The 21414-nt window shown below is 39.2% G+C and overlaps 1 protein-coding gene across 1 annotated transcript; it reads left to right on the top strand.

Moving 5' to 3' along the window:
* Window positions 1-742: 742 nt before the first annotated feature.
* LOC105444326 (adhesion G-protein coupled receptor D1-like) lies at window positions 743-20801 on the top strand. The gene is made up of 15 exons (XM_030981446.1): window positions 743-764; window positions 946-1209; window positions 1902-2062; window positions 2773-2827; window positions 3395-3499; window positions 5191-5384; window positions 6100-6143; window positions 7190-7298; window positions 9021-9127; window positions 9518-9620; window positions 10552-10699; window positions 18914-18980; window positions 19679-19745; window positions 20075-20160; window positions 20642-20801. Exons 1-15 carry the CDS (start codon window positions 743-745, stop codon window positions 20799-20801), a joined length of 1692 nt encoding a protein of 563 aa, XP_030837306.1.
* The last annotated feature ends 613 nt before the right edge of the window (window positions 20802-21414 follow it).

The following is a 21414-nucleotide window of genomic DNA, read 5'->3' as shown; positions in this document are numbered from 1 at the left end:
GCAAGTACGTGTTCATTTATTACATTCATTAACAAAAGAAAAAAATGTTATAAGATTCACCACCTCCTGATATTTCTTTAGCATTTGCTAAAGCATTAAAAGGCAAAGAAAAAACTTTAAAAACTTATTGCTGCTGCCAACACCAATCGCATATCTATATTTTTCCCGCGAAACTTATAATGTGATTCCTTTGTGAAAATTCAAACTCGGAACTTAACCAAACTTAACCCTAATACTTACCTTAACTCCAGTCCCCGAACTTTAACCCAACCCTGATCCTAATTCACAATTAATTTGTTTTTATTGCAATTATGAAGTGTTCGATAGTTTGTTATATAATACATCTTATGATAAGAAAATAGCCTCAGACGCTATTTGCTTTTTCATCATTTTGTTATAACTCTTCTAACTTATACTCTGTTTGTCAAAGCATTCGCTTGGATCCAGCTGATGCATGTTCCTTGTCATTGTTCAACCCCCCCCCCCCCCTCCCGACAAAGACATCTTTCAATGAATTTTGAAGATTTTTGAAGACTGCCTGACCGGCTGAAAACATAATATCAACAGGATTGGAATGATCATTTCTTTCTTTTTCATGATAAGGGTACTACTGTTGCTGTTGAAGGGCGTTGTGAGACTTTCAAGATTGGAGGTAAGAGCTTCACACGTCGACTTGTATTGTATTTTCCATTTTCTAATAAAATCAATTAGGGGGGGGGGGTAGGGGTATGTTTAGAACATTATGTCACTATTCAGATTCACTTGTTTTCAAGTTTGAACACTTAACAGGTTGTTGTATTGTGTGAAAGAGCAGGAGCGACCTAGCAAGATTATCAAATTTGAAAAATGAAATTGTGCATTCTGGAGCATCCTACAGCCCGCCATGTACAAAATGTATTGTCAAACTGTTGTCTCTTTATGTTTGTTCTTTTAACCACATTTCAGCCACGCTGGAGAACTGCCACCCTCGGGTATCCCTCTGCAGCAACCCTGACTTCAACAGCAGTGCCATTACAGTGGTGAGTGCAACCTTGCGGGTGTCTGAGGCATCACCTGTCGATATCACCCGACTCGCACAAAACATCATCGCTTGCAGCCAGCCTGCATGTGAGGGCGCCCTGTATGAGGTCATTCAAATGTACTCCAGGGTCGAATGCCTGAGCGCAGTGGATGGGCCAGAGACAATTTCCATCGAAATCGAATACACGTGTAAGCATGGATGAATTATGTTACTTTGTCGAGCTTCACGTGGCTTCTCTGCCAATAAGAATGCTATTTGGCAAATAACCTTTGTTTTTTATTTGGTTTTTACGCGCTTGCCGTTCAAACTTGAAGGTTTACGCTATTATGCAATTATAAATTCTTTTGGCCAATCGACATTATGTGGAGTACTTTGTTCATGTACGTGAAATAAATATCGTTGCAATCCTTATAATTTGGTTGATCAAAGAGTATTTCCAAGATATTTAAAAAGACTCATTCGGAAGAAACATTCATGTCGTAAAATAATGTTTGCCTTTTTATACGCATTGTAGAATATGAGCTTCGGGACACATGTATAACCTTTAAAAACGAATGTTATATCAAGCAAACAATTAAATTACCCACCTGCCAATTCCAATAGTCCTCCGGAAATGTTATTTATTGTACAAATGCGAACAATTGCACCTCAGGTATCAACAGACAATTATTGACAGCAGTCCCTGTAATATGAGTTCCGAATATGCCAACTAAATAAATTCATGCCTGCCTATTAAAATGATGCTATAATGTGTCAGTAGTTAAACAAAAACTAAAAAACTTCTGACTCATGTATTACAACAAAAGAAATTTGTGGAGCACATAATGTACGATTGTGTAATTTTACACTGGTTGTTTTCTTTTCTAATGTGTCTTTTTAGATGAATCCTTTACATTTAGTATCCAAACGAACAGCCTTTTCACCATTGATGAAGACGGTCTGCGCAGCGAGCATTGCGATAATCTCTACTACGAATCGAGGCCCAATACGACTTCAAACTCAGTGGAATACCCCTTCAACTGCTCTTTACTTGACGAGTCGGTGAGTTTATCGCGGCTCGTGTCCAGTTTCAGTAGTAACAAAAGAAAATTTGAAATAAACATGTGAGTCTCATGTTATTCTCCTAACTTGTATGAAAAGGTATGTGTAAGAGATCATTTGGTATTTTATTCATTATTGCCGCTGAATTGTGCCGAGTGTAAATATCTGCAAGGAACGCTCGATAACGGATAACTCCCCCATGCATATATTAAGCACCGTTGTATAAAAACATATTTGCAATAATTATACTTAAGCTGAATGTATAACTGAACATATTCTTGAAAGTTCACGATGAGTGTAATTATCTGTAACTCTTTCTCAGTTCACCCCCTCCCTCCTCCCCCTCACCATATCACTGTCTCACTCAATCACTTTTAAGTCTCATTCTTCTCTTCTCCTTGTTGTGCCTTTGCATCGCCAGGGACCCCCTAATTATTTATTTGATCTTCAGGGCCCACAAGGCATCAAGTTTCGCTTATTTTGGAGCTCTGGCCATTTCGGTTTAAAATATCTTGATGTTTATTCGTATAATTTTGTATTCAGAACTGAATAAAAAGAAATGAATTGAAATGAAATGAAAGTGATATGAATTGACATATAGGAAATGTAACTCAAATCACAAACTGAATGTACTTTCTTTTCGGGGAAGGTGTTTATGGTTGATGTTTGTTTCTTAAAAGGCAAATTAATATTCTCCTTCTGCTTAACAGAGATACGGCGAATCATCAAGCGCAAGTACACCAGGATCCACAGTGGAAAAACGAGGTAGGAAACTGTAAATTTGTTCGATTCATTTCATCGAAAAATAATACAATTTCTTGATAATACCACTGACCAATCTATCTTTTGACATCGCGAGAATCGGTCAATTTTTAATTCAAGAGGGCTATCAATGTTTATTTATTTCTGATTGTAAGTATATGTTACAGGTTTGGTCGCCCATATAGGTTCCTTTCCTGAGGTCGTCATCAAATTCAAGGTGGTCTCCTGCATATTTCAATTTTTAAATGATATGCCAACCATGTGTTTTTGAAAGGGTATCATTATTTAATTAACTTTATATTATGATATGATTAGATATATATTTTAACTTTTGTTAATTATATACATGTTTGTTATATTACAAAAATGCAGAAATATAATCAAACGAGCAAATATTAATATAACATTGGAAGGCCGTGAGTGGGATACGTGAATTGCACAAGCTGGTGAGCATATTTCTCGAGTTGGTGCCTAGAGAGAAGGAGTTATGCAATAAATCACATTGCTATATATTTTGCAATGACTTTTCCCAAGTTAGAGAATAATTTCTTTTTTTAAATTACCTAATAGGGTGCCCTCGGATGACAAAGGGCTTCGTTGCAGGAACATCGCTTGGATCTGAATCATGTGGTGCCACATTCATCATCGTATCCGACTCGCTTAATACGGCCGATGGTAAGTGGAATCGTTTCCCAGAGCGGAAGAATGGTTGTCTAGTGGTTAAACGTCTGAATCGTGAATCGCAAGGTTCGGGGTTCGAATCTCTGTCGCAGCTCTAACGTCATTAGCCAGGGCTTTAATCTATATTTACCTCTATTTTACTATTGCTGCGGTAAAAATAATTGCAAGGGCCTCAGGGTAAAGAACAATTTGTCTTCTCACGAGGCTTCACGGGGTACACAACATGACTACTACTACTACTATAACTACTAAAATTATTTAGAAAATCATTATTATCATTGTTGTTATCATCAATATATGTATTATAATAACCAAGGAAGGTACAAAGGCACACAGTGGGAAATAGTTGTTTCAGTAAGGTATTGCTGTTGAAAAAGACCTTATCAAATATCGCGTAGACATATTTGTGTTTGACACATAATTATTGATTATTCATACAAAATTTTGAATTGCCCTGATTGCAATTATAATAATGCAATGGGCGCCGGTAGGATGCATTTATACGGCCATTCCATTCAGATTTGGTAATCATTATGCTGCTGTAGCTTCAACTTGATGAAATGTCTACGACAACACAAATCGAAAAATAGGGCACTGACGTGCAATGTGCCCCGTGCTGTGTTTATGTCATCAAAGCATTAAAATCTCATGATGTTCGTTTATTAATTGTTCTTTCCAGTCAGCCATGTTAGTTTAAGAGGAGCAATAGGAGTTGGTGTCCAAAATGAAATCGAGGCACATGTAGAAAATGAATACTAGGACAAACGCACGACCCCCCCCCCCGAAAAAAATAAATAAATTATTCTTCAAGAAACGCTCGTGGTTTTCCTGGAACCACAAACATTCTTAATTGGTCATATTAAGAGACGTTTTCATTCTAGAATAAAATGGAATGGGACAAAATGCTCACTAGTTGTTTATATTATGAGCAATGATACTTCTGATTAATGTATTTCCTCTCCCACCATATCAATCAGGGAAAAACATCAACTTCCTTGAGATGACAAGAGGTAGAGGTGTCGTAATCGACTGGTTTACGCACATGACTTAAAATGCAAAGATTGTGGGTTCGAACCTCGACACGGCACTAATGTCCTTTCGCAAGGCATTAATCTATATTTGCCACACCATACTCAGGCGAGAAATTGGGGTCTGGTAATTGCCATATGCCTTAACGGTGACTATATGATGGGAAAACTCCCCAGGGGGTAGAGGTGGTGCAAATTGTGCGTGAATGAATCTGATGACCGGGTTAATAATATCTATTAAACGCTTAGAGACGGTATTTCGTATCAACTGCTATATACATCCAGATTATTATAATAATGACATAGTGTCATTGCCCCGGGTAGCCTAATCAGTAATAATATTATATTGCTTTAGCCTGGCAACCGTAAGAAGGCGTTCAAGCAAGGAAGGATTTTTCTTCTACCGGGTACACATTTACTTCACATAGGTTGGATGGAGAGAGGCAAATTAATTGCCACAAGGCATTAATATCTTAATGGCAGGGATTCGAACCCGACACCATGCGATTCATAGTACGATGCGTTAGAACATGACACACTGAATGCCGGTTGATTTTATACATTCTAGCCGAACATAAATTATTTTAAGATGATTGGTACACTTTAATGATGGCGGTGGTTATACGTCAAATTTTTGTTTTCCCATTCCCATTTCAGCGCAAGTAAATTTCGAATCAATGGACCAAAACGACGTTGTTGGCGGGGCCACCAACGTCCTGCAAAACGATATCGACTCCTCAGACAACCAACTACACGTCATCAGCTTGGTGATGATCATCGACATCGAGAATGGCAATACAAGCATTGATCTCAATGGCTCCGTGATCATTGACTTCGCCGTGGATCTAACGGTGAGTTGACATTCGACGTAGTCTTAAATAGGAGGTTCAGTTGTAGTCAGGTAAAATACAAATTGGAATTTTGGTTTCCTTGCTACATGTTTACATGTTGCCTGTTTGTGAACTCCCATACAAGCCTGCGTATTACTATATGTTATGCTCTTCACTCTGTATGACTTTCTCAAAGATTTATTGAGTCAATGTTTCATCATTTTCATTAATGCTCAAAGTCAAGGTACATGTAATGTTAATTCTTCTTTACCAGATATTCAAGCTTTCCCAAAGATGACTGGAAAGCTTTATTCCCAAAACAATTGCATGGCCAATACTCAACGTTATCTTCTGATTATGTTGACGGATTTTACTAGAAATCTCAAACTTCCAACTGCCTTTTGATAAGGGCAATACATGAGCCGCTCTTCCGTTTTCAGTGAAATCCCATGACATTCGAGAACTGTTTTGTGTCTGCCCTTTTACATTTGATTCACGACTGAAAGTGTAGCCCAAATGTGTTCTTCGCCGCAAAACGCCTGTGCAACTACTACTTCACGCCTTAATTCACTAAGAACTAAATGAACAATTTGTGCAAATACCCTTTTAAATCAAAATTACAAAAAACCTTTGAAGTAGGCATCACTTTGCCCGTTATATCTTAATTTTTATGTAGAATTTACCTTTTCAATTCTGTGCTATAATTACATTTCCATGAATTTTGTTTCTATTTTAGGCCGAAACAAATGCCATTCATTGTGCGTTTATCGCTAACGAAAGGTAAGTCCAATGCTTTTACGATGTTGTATTTTCCCCGGGAAATCACCGTCTAGAGGAGTTGTAGTACCCCCATACGTAACCCTACACCCCGACAATTCCCCCAACCTAAAAACCACCCCTTGACCGGGGGGGGGGGGCTTCAGCTCTTCATGGCAGTGACATACATTAACTGTTAGAGGAATGCTTCTTATTTTGAGCTTTCAAACTAATCATATGAACACTGGACTCCTCTCTTTCAATAATAACCGTTTATTATAAAAACACTACACATACCAGTCACAACGTAACCGATTAAAACGCTGACAATAGATAACCCCGGCCCTGGGTTCTGTTATGATTCTATCCGTTACAGTTCACATTCTCCACTCCCTTGGACGGAATTCCAGCCAGTCGCCCTTTTTTTGGAAAACCTCTTTGCAAAAGTTTACTAAATTGACAATTTTCCAGATTTTCGAGATTTGTGATTACATTCTCAATCAACTATCACTGAAAAGGTCACGTCCTTGTTTATCCTCGTTTTCATTATGAAAAAACACATAATCCATCAACATTCATTACGCACTCAATTACATGAGGCGCTGGTGCTGAGATTTGTTCGATCGAGCGCTCAATAATACAGCGCGTTGATTGGCTTTCATACAGTAGATTAAAGCCAATATTAAGGAGGCAAAGTCGAAGTACACGAGCATGGATGATTCATTGTTCTCTACATCCAGATTCATCTACACGCAGAACAACTCGGATTCAGTTGTGCTTGAGTTACAAAGATATACAATGTGGCCCCCAAAAGAATGCACATGAGATCTACAATTTCAACGTTATCATGGACACAATGTCTTTGGTTCTTCTTTTATTGGGTAGAAAAGCCTTTTTCAACTTGATGACACCAAGATTATTTTGGGTAATGCAAAATTCTGGTTATGTACAAATTTCTCACTGCTTGAGCAAAGTAATAGTTATGCTTCTGATCCCGATGCAAACAATATTACGGATTCCATTTAATTTTTGTATTGCATTTGATCATTTAATTGATACATTGTATACAGTTCTGGAGTCTGGTCAAATATTGGTATGGAAGTGGTATTTGCAAACTCGTCCCTGGTACAATGCCGCAGTACTCATCTCACTAGCTTTGCCGTTCTCTTATCGGCCAAGGTAAGTATAACCCCGCCCCTTCTCGCCCGCTCGCTCTTTCTAGTGTATTCTATCTCAAACACTCTCTCTAAGTCTCCATCTCTCTGTTTATAGCTCTTTTTTCAATAAATAATCTTTCTTTATCCCTTTCTCTCTCTGTCTCCCCGCCCTCGCTTTCCCCATCTCTCTCTCTCTTTCCATGTTTCTCGCCTCTTTGCAAGGCTGTCGACTCTCGCCGAATACCAAATGTGAAGTTTCTTCAGTTTAGTGACCGAGTGCAACAAGTACGACGCGAGCCATTTATTTCTTCAGTTTGATACAAACAAATTAAGTTATCAAGACACAAGTGTGACCCATACCGTACAAGATAAGCAATTCCACATCTAAGATAGACCACAGTTTCACACTGTCGACATTAGGTTTATAAAAATAGCGCAATGCCACAAATTATCAAACTGTTGAACTCTAATGCTGAAAACCTGAACTTGGAGTTTTAGAACACACAAAATAGTGAATTGAAGATGAATGTTGCCTGTAAATGTGGAAACGTATTTTTTCTTTTGCCTCAAAATTACTTTTTTGTTAATCAATTCCTTTGAAGTGGATTCCCACTAACTAGGATGAAATAACTTTTTTCAATTACATTTTTAATATACCAGCTCTGTGTTCGTGTTCATCTCTCTCTTTGTTCTTCTTTCACCATCTCTCTCACTCTCTCCCTCTCTCTCTTTCTCTCTCCACTCCCTCTCCCTCACTCTCCCTTCCCTTCTCTTCTCCCCTTCTCTCTCCACTTTCTCCCCCTCAACTTTCCTTTCCTTTTCTCCTTATTTTCCTGCTCCACATTTCTTCCTTTTCTGAGTTTTACTGAGTTTTTTCGTCGAATTATTGTCAAATAATGAATTGTAAATATGATGTTTTTTTTAAAATATATTTAAACCAAATATCCGTAAATCATGCATGCAATTCAGCTGTTAGTTGTGAGATGTTGATGAATAAATATCTTACTTTACCCTTACCTTATAAAATGATCCAACATCAATCCAAAAATGGTTTTCCAGCTTGAAACTTCACTTCAAGATCCACAATTCATTGAAGTTTGGAGCTTGTCCAATTCAGGTCTGCAGCTTTAAATGGTCTTGTGATTAGTCAAGGAGACGTGAAATGGTCGGAAATGAAAGCCAGGTTTTCCGTGATAGTCAAGGAGACAATTCCACGATCTTGCGAAGCAAATACCGAATGTTAAGTGAATGTACGTAGCACAAGACCTGGACATAAATCAGCGGCTGTAACGAACAATAGCACGAAAATGTTCATTGCATTATGCACCTGTGGAAAAATCTGGTCATCAATGGCATGCCTGTTCGTAGATTCATTGCTTGAAATCTCAATTAGCACTCGCCCCATTTAACTTTAAACAAATCAATTTAAAACAAAGCGAAAACATTTAGTTTTAATTATCTAATCGAATTTCTTTGTTATGATGATAACATTCCCATGAAATATTGTACCTATATCTCATCATCGTTGTTTTTCTTGTTGTTATCATTATTATAATTATTTTTTTTATCATTCTTCTTCTTCTTCTATTTCTTATCATTATTTATTTCATCATCATTATTATTTGTCAGTATCATTGTTATTATTATCATTATTAATATATTTATTTGTTATAATTATCATTATCATTATCATTGTTATTATTATCATGACGTATAAAATTGTGTTATGTGTTCGTCCTTGCAGCCTCCTCAAGGGATACACGCAGTCATACAGAGTTATCTGTCTAGAGTCATGGGGGCGCTGTCCGTTTTGTCCCTCACGGTGGCCATTTGTATTTACTTTGCCACTGGGTAAGTATAAACCAGGGCATCGTTTCAAGTACAGGTGTGCCGAACTCCAGTTGAAACGTGTGTATTTACTGGACGGGTTCTATTGGATGTCGATGAACTTGAGCTTACGACGGTTTTGTGAAATTTTGCCTTTTCTCCTAAATTTAGAAAAATCATTTTTTGATACGATATTAGGCCCTGCGACAATTGCTCCGGGTATTATTCCGTCCAAAGTATAAGGTTAGGGTCATTTTCTAGTTATCTTACAATTTATCTTATCCAATGTAAAGTTAAATTTGAGATAAGTTGAAAGGGGTAAAAATTGGACCAGGAATGACGGAAGTTGGGACGAAATAATAATTACCACCAACTAGTTAAGATAATAATCTAATTGTTATCTGTTTCATACAGCACCTGGAAGCTTCTAAAGATTCAGATCCACATGAACCTAGCCATCTCGACAGCCTTGGGTCAGCTTCTCTTCATGACTATGGCAGAGATGACTTGGAATGTGGTAAGTTACCCGCCCCCCCCCCACTTAGTGTTATTTAGGGGAGGCATATGCGTGTTCCCAGCGACCCCCCCCCCCCCCCCCCCTTTTCAGCAAAATTTCGGTGTGTGAAGTCAACACGGGTAGACCTTTTTCTTTTGTTATACGAGCCTTTTTCAGCATCCCCCTTTTCAGCAAAAGTCCGATGTGTAAAGTCAATACGGGTAAACCTTTTTTTCTCTTGTTACGAGCAGGAGAGTTTGGGAACACGCATGGTATCCCTCCGTTCACGGAGTGGGGGGGGGGGGTAAGTTAGGAGTTATTCTTTAGGCGCTTTGGTATACAAATATTGTAATGAGGGGCACGGTTTAAACTTTTGTCCAAGGTTGTCTCGAGACTGTACTGTGCCTCTAGACGAAGTCGAGGGGTATATTAACTAGTAAGGTATCAAAACAAACAGGAAAGATCACCGAGGAGCTATACTTTACAATATTTTGTTGTAATATGCTCCGCATATCTTGACAATCTTGACATACGTTATTACTTACAATTCCCCAATCATTTGAAAACTAGGTAAATCATGTGGGTAGACGATAACTCCGAGGTGCAAAGGTTTTTTTCTATTTTCTCTATCAATAATATAAAACTTAATCATTGGGTTCATTATCAGAGAAAGGGAATTTAGAATAATATTAGTTTCCTAAATCACCAGTACTGGATCATCATTCATTTGTGGCAATCTTCCATGTCTTAAAGATTATCTGCAAGACCATTTCCGTCACTCCTAATTACTTCTTATATTAGAAATATAAATGTAAAAGCTGGAAGCTGTAAAAAATGGAAAGTATTTATTGCATTGTACTGGTATCCTAATTTGTTACTTATACATGAATGTTTGCCTCCATTTAATGATTGACATTTAATGGATTTCATTGTACTTTTATTCTTGTTACAGATAATTTGCAAGACCATTGCCGTCACTCTCCATTACCTCTTCACCTCCGCTCTCGCTTGGACGATGATAGAGGGCGTATTCCTCTATCGTACAACTGCCGTGGGCTTCAAGCCTCTACATATCGGATGGTTGAGTCTCTTTGCTTGGGGTAGGTATAGCGTATTTAAGTAAAATATACCAAGCAACCCTAAATAGGAATAATTACACATCTAAAAAAAAGCTAATGACATGGAGATGATGAATATATAACTTTCTAGCAGCTTACTCAAATAGGAAAAGAATAACGAGAGATTTTCGAGCAGCCTTTCACCGTACCGCATCAACCCGAAAAAACGGAGAGCGAGAGAAGCTCTTTCTTGTGACATTAATATAGGGAGAGAGCACACACAGAACACACAGACACACTGCAGTGTTTGATGAGATTGTGCTTGAGTACAGTCCCCTGCGCGTCTTTGTTTATATATCGGTTTCCTGAAAATGGTATCAATAACAAACATACTTTTAGGGACTCCAAATATCTTATTCTTCCATACTGACAACCAAACCAACAAAACAATAACAAATATTTAGCGATAAAGAAGAATGCCAATCGTCATCTCGGCTAGCGCTGGAAGTAAAATTTACCAAAAGTAGCATGCTAGATGCTCAGTCCGTTGGGCATGGCCGACGGCAATGACATATTGCCACGATCCGGCGCGATGTTGCTCTCTATGCCAGCCCACCAGCCACGGCGACCGATTGTAGAATAAATGGGGAAATAAAGTATTGAATACACATTTAAAGGTCTACAGTCCATGCCATGTATTTAATTGATATCCATATTTTCCCCAAACTCACCAATTCTCTCTATCATTCGGATCAAGTCTGGTAAAATCTATTCCCGCTCCTTTCACACCAACGGCACCGTCACCCTCTTTCGCCCCGTTTCTCTTGCCTCGGGTTCAGGCTGGTAGGCTTGCGGTAGTGCAGCTGCAGCTCTGCCTCTGCGGCCATCATCACCGTCACCGAGTTCATTCTCTTTTTCAATTTTTTCAAACTGTGCACTCCTCACTCCCCATCGTCGTTTCCCCTATCACTACTAGAACTGTCTTCGATCTCGATGTCGAGGTGCGTTCAGGTTCCGACATTTTGGATGATTTTGTACAAGATTGACCCACCTGACACACTTCGATCTGACCCACTTTTAGTTTCCCATTTTCTACACAAAGGCATTTTCATGGGACAGGTTCTGTGATGGGCTTTTTTGCTATTGAATATTCATGACATGAGCGCGGTCATTTTTTCGTCGCGCGAAAAATCATTTATAAATTTTTGTTCCCCCGCTTAACGCGTTCATCCTGCAAGCCGTTGAAATTGACATGCTTGTAAATGAAACAGTCGGCCGCTTGTAATTTACGCGCTAGTTATTGCAATGACGACCCTTCGTCATTGCCTTGTTTTCGTTCACATTCTTCTTATTAATATTCTTAGTTCTTCTTGTCGTCCGGAATCCCATTCATTTTGCACGTAGTGCTTGTTATTCCTAGTTAGGTGCTTTCCTCATGTCCTTTTCCTTTCAAATTTCATAGGCATAGTCTCTAACATCTTATCAAGGTCACTACATTTTTCGATTCTCGAAATCACTCATGCATAACCGTCCAGGCGCCATTTTGTCCGTGTCTGGTCCATTTTAAGGCCTTTCTTTCTTCCTTCCTATCTCAACTATCCTAGATCCTACAACCTTCTAACAAATTCCTCTAGATAGTCTAAGAGATGTTCTTTCATCTGCGACGTGTAACCTGACCTTCAAAATGCCATCTTCGTACTCAAAATTCAAATCTGAAACCGACTCCATCAAAAATCTCTCAAATTCTCGAAAATTTGACCCCTAAATAATCTAAAACTGCCATAACTTTCTCATATAAATTTCGTTTTGTTTTTAAATCTCACAGTATCTTTATCTCATAATTGCACATAGCCATGCCAAATTTCACGCTCCAATGGCTATGCAAAACATAAATAGCGCCCTCTAAAGTTCTGGGAATTGGCTTTCTCTCTGTGGCCGTATCTCCATAATGGCTTGGCAAACCCGTACCCTTTTTTGGATTTAGATACTTGAAGATATGCCCTTTCCAGCCATATACAAAATTATATACCCTATAACTGACCAAATATGAGAAAATTGCCCTCCAAATTCGCCATTTTCAAGAAAATTGAGAAATAACTTCAGCTTGCTCTAAACCGGCGATCTTTATACCTACATCAATGAAACTTGGCAGACACATGTATCCATATACGTGACAACTGTCTGCTAAGTTTGGTAAATTGTAATGCCCTATTCGCCAAGTTATCGCCAAAAATGATGAATTTACTATGCTTTACGTATTAGCGCGTTTGATGCGTGCAGTACGTTTTGCGCAGATGACAATGGTGTCAAACTGACCGCACTGAAGTGCCCTTTCGAATGATACCAAGTATGGTATATGTTCACGCACAAAATTGTGAGTAAATCACATTTGAACAAGTACGAATTCCGCCGAGTTTCCATGACGTCATTTGTTAAGACTGCTATTCGGTTGTGTTAGTATGGGCGGCCGTTCGTGCCAAAGCACGCGTCGTAACATGTTCATCATGCACCAAGTCATATTGGTTTTGCACGCAGTGCTTGCGAGCCCTTTCTAGATCCCTTCCTCTACTCCAATTCCCTTCAAAATTCGTAGGCGTAGTCTCTAGCATTCCTTCAAGGTCACTAAATTCTTCGTTCTCCGGAAACCCTCATGCGTGACCGTCCAGACACCAATGTTTCCGTTTCGGGCCGTTTTGGTGACCTTTCTTTCGCCCTAACTATCTCCACTATCACAGAAGCTACAGACTTCTTTCATATTGCTCTGGATAGTCCGAGAGTAGCTCCTTCGTTTGACACGTAGAAACACGGCGTCATTGCACGCACATCGTTGTGACACGATTGCATTTCTAGTCTTCCTCTTCTTCTTCTTGTCGTCCGGAATCCCATTCGTTTTGCACGTAGTGTTTGTTATTCCTAGTTAGGTGCTTTCCTCATGTCCTTTTCCTTTCAAATTTCATAGGCATAGTCTCTAACATCTCATCAAGGTCACTACATTCTTCGATTGTCGAAATCGCTCATGCATAACCATCCAGGCGCCATTTTGTCCGTTTCTGGTCCATTTTAAGGCCTTTCTTTCTTCCTTCCTATCTCCACTATCCTAGATCCTACAAACTTTTAACAAATTCATCTAAATAGTCTAAGAGATGTTCTTTAATCTGCGACGTATAACCTGCCCTTCAAAATGCCATCTTCGTACTCAAAATTCAAATCTGAAACCGACTCCGTCAAAAATCTCTCAAATTCTTGAAAAATTGACCCCTAAATAATCTAAAACTGCCTTAACTTTCTCATATAAATTCACCTTTGTATATAAATCTTACAGTATCTTTATCTCATAATTGCACATAGCCATGCAAAATTTCACGCTCCAATGGCTTTGCAAAAACATAAATAGCGCCCTCTAAAGTTCTGGGAATTGGCTTTCTTTCTGTGGCCGTATCTCCATTATGGCTTACAAACCCGTACCCTTTTTTGGATTTAGATACTTGAAGATATGCCCTTTCCAGCCATATACAAAATTATATACCCTATCACTGACCAACTTTGAGAAAAATGCCCTCTAAATTCGCCATTTTCAAGAAAATTCCAAAATAACTTCAACTTGCTCTAAAATGGCGATCTTTGTACCTACATCAATAAAACTTGGTAGACATATGTATCCATGTACGTGACAACTATTTGCAAAGTTTAGTAAAATTTAAATATGTCAGCGCAAAGTTATCGCCAAAAATGATGAATTTACTATGCATTACGTAATAGCGCGTTTAATGCGTGCAATACATTGCACGGAGATAACAATGGTTTTAAACTAACCGCAATGAAGTGCCCTTTCGAATGATACCAAGTATGGTATATGTTCACACAGAAAATTGTAAGTAAATCACATTTGAACAAGGGTCACTATACGAATTCCGCCGAGTTTCCGCCCAATTATAACACGTATCGGCTATGACGTCATTTTTAAGACTGTTATTCGGTTGTGTTAGTATGGGCGGCCGTTCGTGCCAAAGCACGCGTCGCAACATGTTCATCATGCAACAAATCCTATTGGTTTTGCACGCAGTGCTTGCGAGCCCTTTCTAGATCCCTTCCTCTACTCCAATTCCCTTCAAAATTCGTAGGCGTAGTCTCTAGCATTCTTTCAAGGTCACTAAATTCTTCGTTCTCCGGAAACCCTCATGCGTGACCGTCAAGGCACCATTTTTTTCGTTTCTGGCCGTTTTGGTGACCTTTCTTTCGCCCTACCTATCTCCACTATCACAGAAGCTACAGACTTCTTACATATTGCTCTGGATATTCCGAGAGTAGCTCCTTCGTTTGACACGTAGAAACATGGCGTCATTGCACGCACATCGTTGTGACACGATTGCATTACTAGTTGCAATGACGAACCTTCGTCATTGCCTTGTTTTCGTTCACATTCTGCCCCATTAATATTCTCCTTAGTATATTCCTTATCGTCCGAAAATCACATTCGTTTTGCACGTAGTGCTTGTTATTCCCAGTTAGGTGCCTTCATCATATCCATTTCCTTCCAAATTTCGTAGGCATCATCTCTAGCATCTCATCAAGGTCACCTACTTTTTCGATTTTCGAAATCACTCATGCATGACCGTCTAGGCGCCATTTTGTCCGTTTCTGGTCCATTTTAAGGCCTTTATATCTTCCTTCCTATCTCCAATATCCTAGATCCTACAAACTTCTAACAAATTCCTCTAGATAGTCTGAGAGATGTTCTTTCATCTGCGACACATAACCTGCCCTTCAAAATGCCATCTTCGTACTCAAAATTCAAATCTGAAACCGACTCCGTCAAAAATCTCTCAAATTCTTGAAAAATTGACCCCTAAATAATCTAAAACTGCCTTAACTTTCTCATATAAATTCACCTTTGTATATAAATCTTACAGTATCTTTATCTCATAATTGCACATAGCCATGCAAAATTTCACGCTCCAATGGCTTTGCAAAAACATAAATAGCGCCCTCTAAAGTTCTGGGAATTGGCTTTCTTTCTGTGGCCGTATCTCCATTATGGCTTACAAACCCGTACCCTTTTTTGGATTTAGATACTTGAAGATATGCCCTTTCCAGCCATATACAAAATTATATACCCTATCACTGACCAACTTTGAGAAAAATGCCCTCTAAATTCGCCATTTTCAAGAAAATTCCAAAATAACTTCAACTTGCTCTAAAATGGCGATCTTTGTACCTACATCAATAAAACTTGGTAGACATATGTATCCATGTACGTGACAACTATTTGCAAAGTTTAGTAAAATTTAAATATGTCAGCGCAAAGTTATCGCCAAAAATGATGAATTTACTATGCATTACGTAATAGCGCGTTTAATGCGTGCAATACATTGCACGGAGATAACAATGGTTTTAAACTAACCGCAATGAAGTGCCCTTTCGAATGATACCAAGTATGGTATATGTTCACACAGAAAATTGTAAGTAAATCACATTTGAACAAGGGTCACTATACGAATTCCGCCGAGTTTCCGCCCAATTATAACACGTATCGGCTATGACGTCATTTTTAAGACTGTTATTCGGTTGTGTTAGTATGGGCGGCCGTTCGTGCCAAAGCACGCGTCGCAACATGTTCATCATGCAACAAATCCTATTGGTTTTGCACGCAGTGCTTGCGAGCCCTTTCTAGATCCCTTCCTCTACTCCAATTCCCTTCAAAATTCGTAGGCGTAGTCTCTAGCATTCTTTCAAGGTCACTAAATTCTTCGTTCTCCGGAAACCCTCATGCGTGACCGTCAAGGCACCATTTTTTTCGTTTCTGGCCGTTTTGGTGACCTTTCTTTCGCCCTACCTATCTCCACTATCACAGAAGCTACAGACTTCTTACATATTGCTCTGGATATTCCGAGAGTAGCTCCTTCGTTTGACACGTAGAAACATGGCGTCATTGCACGCACATCGTTGTGACACGATTGCATTACTAGTTGCAATGACGAACCTTCGTCATTGCCTTGTTTTCGTTCACATTCTGCCCCATTAATATTCTCCTTAGTATATTCCTTATCGTCCGAAAATCACATTCGTTTTGCACGTAGTGCTTGTTATTCCCAGTTAGGTGCCTTCATCATATCCATTTCCTTCCAAATTTCGTAGGCATCATCTCTAGCATCTCATCAAGGTCACCTACTTTTTCGATTTTCAAAATCACTCATGCATGACCGTCTAGGCGCCATTTTGTCCGTTTCTGGTCCATTTTAAGGCCTTTATATCTTCCTTCCTATCTCCAATATCCTAGATCCTACAAACTTCTAACAAATTCCTCTAGATAGTCTGAGAGATGTTCTTTCATCTGCGACACATAACCTGCCCTTCAAAATGCCATCTTCATACTCGAAATTCAAATCTAAAACCGACTCCGTCAAAAATCTCTCAAGTTCTTGAAAAATGGACCCCTAAATAATCTAAAACTGCCATAACTTTCTCATATAAATTCCGTTTTGTATTTAAATCTCACAGTATCTTTATCTTATAATTGCACATACCCATGCCAAATTTCACGCTCCAATGGCTATGCAAAACATAAATAGCGCCCTCTAAAGTTCTGGGAATTGGCTTTCTCTCTGTGGCCGTATCTCCATAATGGCTTGGCAAACCCGTACCCTTTTTTGGATTTAGATACTTGAAGATATGCCCTTTCCAGCCATATACAAAATTATATACCCTATCACTGACCAAATTTGAGAAAATTGCCCTCCAAATTCGCCATTTTCAAGAAAATTCCGAAATAACTTCAACTTGCTCTAAAATGGCGATCGTTATACCTACATCAATTAAACTTGGCAGAAACATGTATTCATATACGTGACAACTGTTCGCTAAGTTTAGTAAAATTCGAATATGTCAGCGCAAAGTTATCGCCCAAAATGATGAATTTACTATGCATTACGTAATAGCGCGTTTAATGCGTGCAATACATTGGGTAGAGATAACAATGGTGTCAAACTGACTGCAATGAAGTGCCCTTTCGCATGATACCAAGTACAGTATATGTTCACACAGAAAATTGTGAGTAAATTGCATTTGAACAAAGGTCACTTTACGAATTCCGCCGAGTTTCCGCCCGAATCTAACACGTATCGGCTATGACGTCATTTTTTCAGACTGCTTTTCGCCCCTTAAACGTCTTTTTTTTTCCTTGAAAATTTGCAGTGACATGCCGAGTTCCAATACGCAGGGCACCTCTTGGCCGGATTTTTGAAATTGGTCAAGGGGGCCATTTAAGACGCCATTTTGTCCTATAAAACTATTTTACATCACGTGTTTCGATAGGATTATCATAGGAAAAAAAAAAGTGGTTTACAATAACAACCATGAAATTCTATTTCTAATGATACCAAATACGGCCCATAAAGAGACTTGAAGAGAGAGAGAAAAAACAATTTAACTCCGGTCATAAAACAGATCCTGTACGTTTTCCGCCCATGCATTACACGCATTGTCTATGGGGCATATCGGGTTCACGCTTTTGGCCCCCAGAACGATCTTCATTGCAATGACGAACATGCACCAAATCCCATTGGTTTTTGCACGCAGTGCTTGCGAGCCCTTTCTAGGTTCTTTCCCCTATCCCAATTTCTTTCAAACTTCGTAGGTATAGTCACTACCATCCCATCAAGGTCACTGTTGAGGCCTTTCTTTCGCCCTACCTATCTCCAATATCACAGAAGCTACAGACTTCGTACATATTGCTCTGGATAGTCCGAGAGAAGCTCTTTCGTTTGACACGTAGAAACATGGCGTCATTGCACGCACATCGTTCAGACACGATTGCATTTCTAGTTTCTTTTGAAATCTTCCGCCGATATCGTGGGAACAATTGTACATCATATTAACGCCCCCCCCCCCCCCCGCCTGGACCCGCCAATGCTAGTGGTTACAAGTAAACTTGATCTATTTCAAAACAAACAAAACGAAATAGACTCTAGGTCAATACAATTATATCATGAGTTTAATTTATTAAAAAAAACTTACAATAGAGCAGGGGCGTATCCTGGAATTACCAAAACGTGTGAGGGGGGGGGGAGGCGCTAGGGCCGGTTTTGCCCTCTGGATCCGTCAATGCTAGAGTTTACAAATAAACTTTGATTGTGCCCCAAGGCATAGTGCACAGTTATACATTACCAGGAGGCCCTAATATTTTGACGTGTCTTAAAACTCTTTTCTAATAATCACAAAACTAACCCTGATTTAAATCGTGATGTATTTTCCCTTTAGGAGGCTCGCTAGTGGTTGTTGGAGTTTCTTTCGGCGTCTTGTATGATGGCTATGGCACTACTAAAGTGTAAGTTTTACTTGTATTTACTTGTCGCTTTATTCTTTAAGTTTTTGCCTTTTTTTGCCCGATTTCGGTTTTCTGTTTTATTCTTGCGGTTTACTCCGATGAATGCAAGAAGAAATGCTTTAGTATGTCTCTTTTAGTTGCTATTCTTTGTAAAATAGCGATCGTGTAGGACAGCATAAGCTACCTTTGAACGAGGCGAAGGAGAAAGAGACAGAGGAAGATAGACACACACACATTCACGCACGCAAACATACAGAAAGATAAACTAGAGATAGAGAAAGAAGGGTGGGGGACAGAGAGTGAGAGACAGAGAGTGGAATACCACATATAACAATTTTGATGAATCCTTATGGTGAAAATCATTCCCTTCTTTATCACCATGAACAATTTTTTCCTTTGCAAGGGAATCCTTCATCTGATAATGGCGACCACCACACTTGATCTAAGGATTTTACATCTTCAATGATGCTTGCATGATTATAATTATAGGATGAGAGCTTGGGTTGCGATTTAAGGGTTAGGTTAAAGGTTTGGGTCCAAGGTTCATGCTCGTATTTCGATTAGGATTGGAATATCTGACACCGATTTTCGCCAAGCTATATTTAGATAATCGTAGTGGCACTAAACAAATGTGTTAATACAAGGAATAAGTTGAAACCATAACAAAAACTGTATTCAATTATTTTGTACGTTCACAGTTGCTGGCTTCGTCACGATGACTACACCATTTACGTATTTGTCGGATGTGTATTCGCAGTGCTCTTGGTATGTATAGAAACAAATCCTTCATGAAAATAAAACAAATGACGCTTTGGTTCATTGTGATAGCTTTAGGTGTTTGACATGCTTGTCCCCCTAGTAATAGTCTTGGATCTGCCCCTGAGTAGGTCTACCCCTGCTTTCATGTTCGCCCCTACGGACATGACAGAAACAACATATTTTACATGTGAAGATGAAAGTTCCATTGTGTCTGTTTCGTCGAAAGACGAATTGCTAAATTTAGCTGTTTGGGTACAATATCAGCGGTTAAGAGACTTAAGGAAGATATTCTGTCGAATACGTCTTAAGTTTGAAAAATATTCTTTTTTTTGCAGTTCAACTCGATGATCCTGTTCTTTGTGATGAAGTCCTTCATGGCACTCAAGGCCAACGCGAAGAAAGACGAGTTAGACAAAATCAAGTAAGTCATCAAACACATTTCTACTTGTCATCCTCATGTTCATTGTATCAAAGGCATGGTGTTCTACTGACACGTACAACTTCAGATGTACGCATACTCCGATCTGTTACTCACAACGTCACAATTTGTCGACAGCCATCTCCTACATTGATATACCAACTAATTGGGAATACATTACAGCAGTGGATGCGATATTGGTAAAATACCCTTCCTACCAACACAGTGTTAGTCAGGAAAAGAAAGAAACCAATATGCAACACTGAATAATTTTGCAAAATATAGATGTAGTTACATCTTATAGTCTAATAGGTTCAATGATCAATAGCCGGATTGAAGAACCCCCCCCCCCCCCATTGACTACTATTTTGTATTTAAATGAGGCAACAGTAACTACGTCCCCCCCCCCCCCCATCCCCCCTTTTAGGGATAGCGACCCAAGAAACGGTACACCACTGACTGCTCTGTTTGTGTGTTTAATTAGGGCGATGGCTCGTGCACTGCTGATTCTACTTCCGATCCTTGGTCTGACTTGGTTCTCGGGGGCCGTCACCAGCATCACCACATCTGATGACGTCATCTTCTTTCAGTACCTCTTCACCATCTCGTTCGGTCTTCAGGTTTGTTGCCATTCAATATATTAACTGTTTCAAATCAGTTTTGATCATTGTGCACGTCAACACTGAAACTGAATTCATTATTACATAAGTGGCTATCGCGGAATTCGTGATAGATAGAGGGCAAAGAAGTTCAAACATCTTGGAGGTGGAACAATGACCTCCCAATGAGGTGACCAAAGATACAATGTAGCATCGTGCAAACATTAGGCCTATCCGTGCATATTATGGAAGGGGCTGGGGAGGGGGGCAGAAAGGGCACACGAATTTAAAGCACTCCCGAGATCCTTTAATATTTGTGTCAAAGCTTAATGGCTAAAAGCATTGTCGGTTTTAATAAGAGCCGGCAGTCGTGAACATTGAACATACCGTTCTACTGAAATCTGTATTTCTACAGTACTATAATAACCAATAATCTATTATTAGAGAGCGGGAATGTAATGCAATCCTCTATGAGGTGGTCGATTCTTCCGATATATTAATTAAATTAAAAGCCATGATTCTCAATCAAATGTTGTGAGAAAATGTGAAATCAGTACAGTCGATTGCGCAAGGGTCCAGTATAATAAATATGATACATTTCATGAGACCTTAACTATATCAGATACCAATCTTCTTACTCGGCAAGGGAGGAGGACCT

The sequence above is a fragment of the Strongylocentrotus purpuratus genome, unplaced genomic scaffold, assembly GCF_000002235.5.
Source record: "Strongylocentrotus purpuratus isolate Spur 01 unplaced genomic scaffold, Spur_5.0 spur5_scaffold_12, whole genome shotgun sequence".
Taxonomy (NCBI): Eukaryota; Metazoa; Echinodermata; class Echinoidea; order Camarodonta; family Strongylocentrotidae; genus Strongylocentrotus; species Strongylocentrotus purpuratus.
The sequence above is the reverse complement of the archived record's forward strand: the minus strand, read 5'-3'. Positions and strand labels throughout refer to the sequence as shown.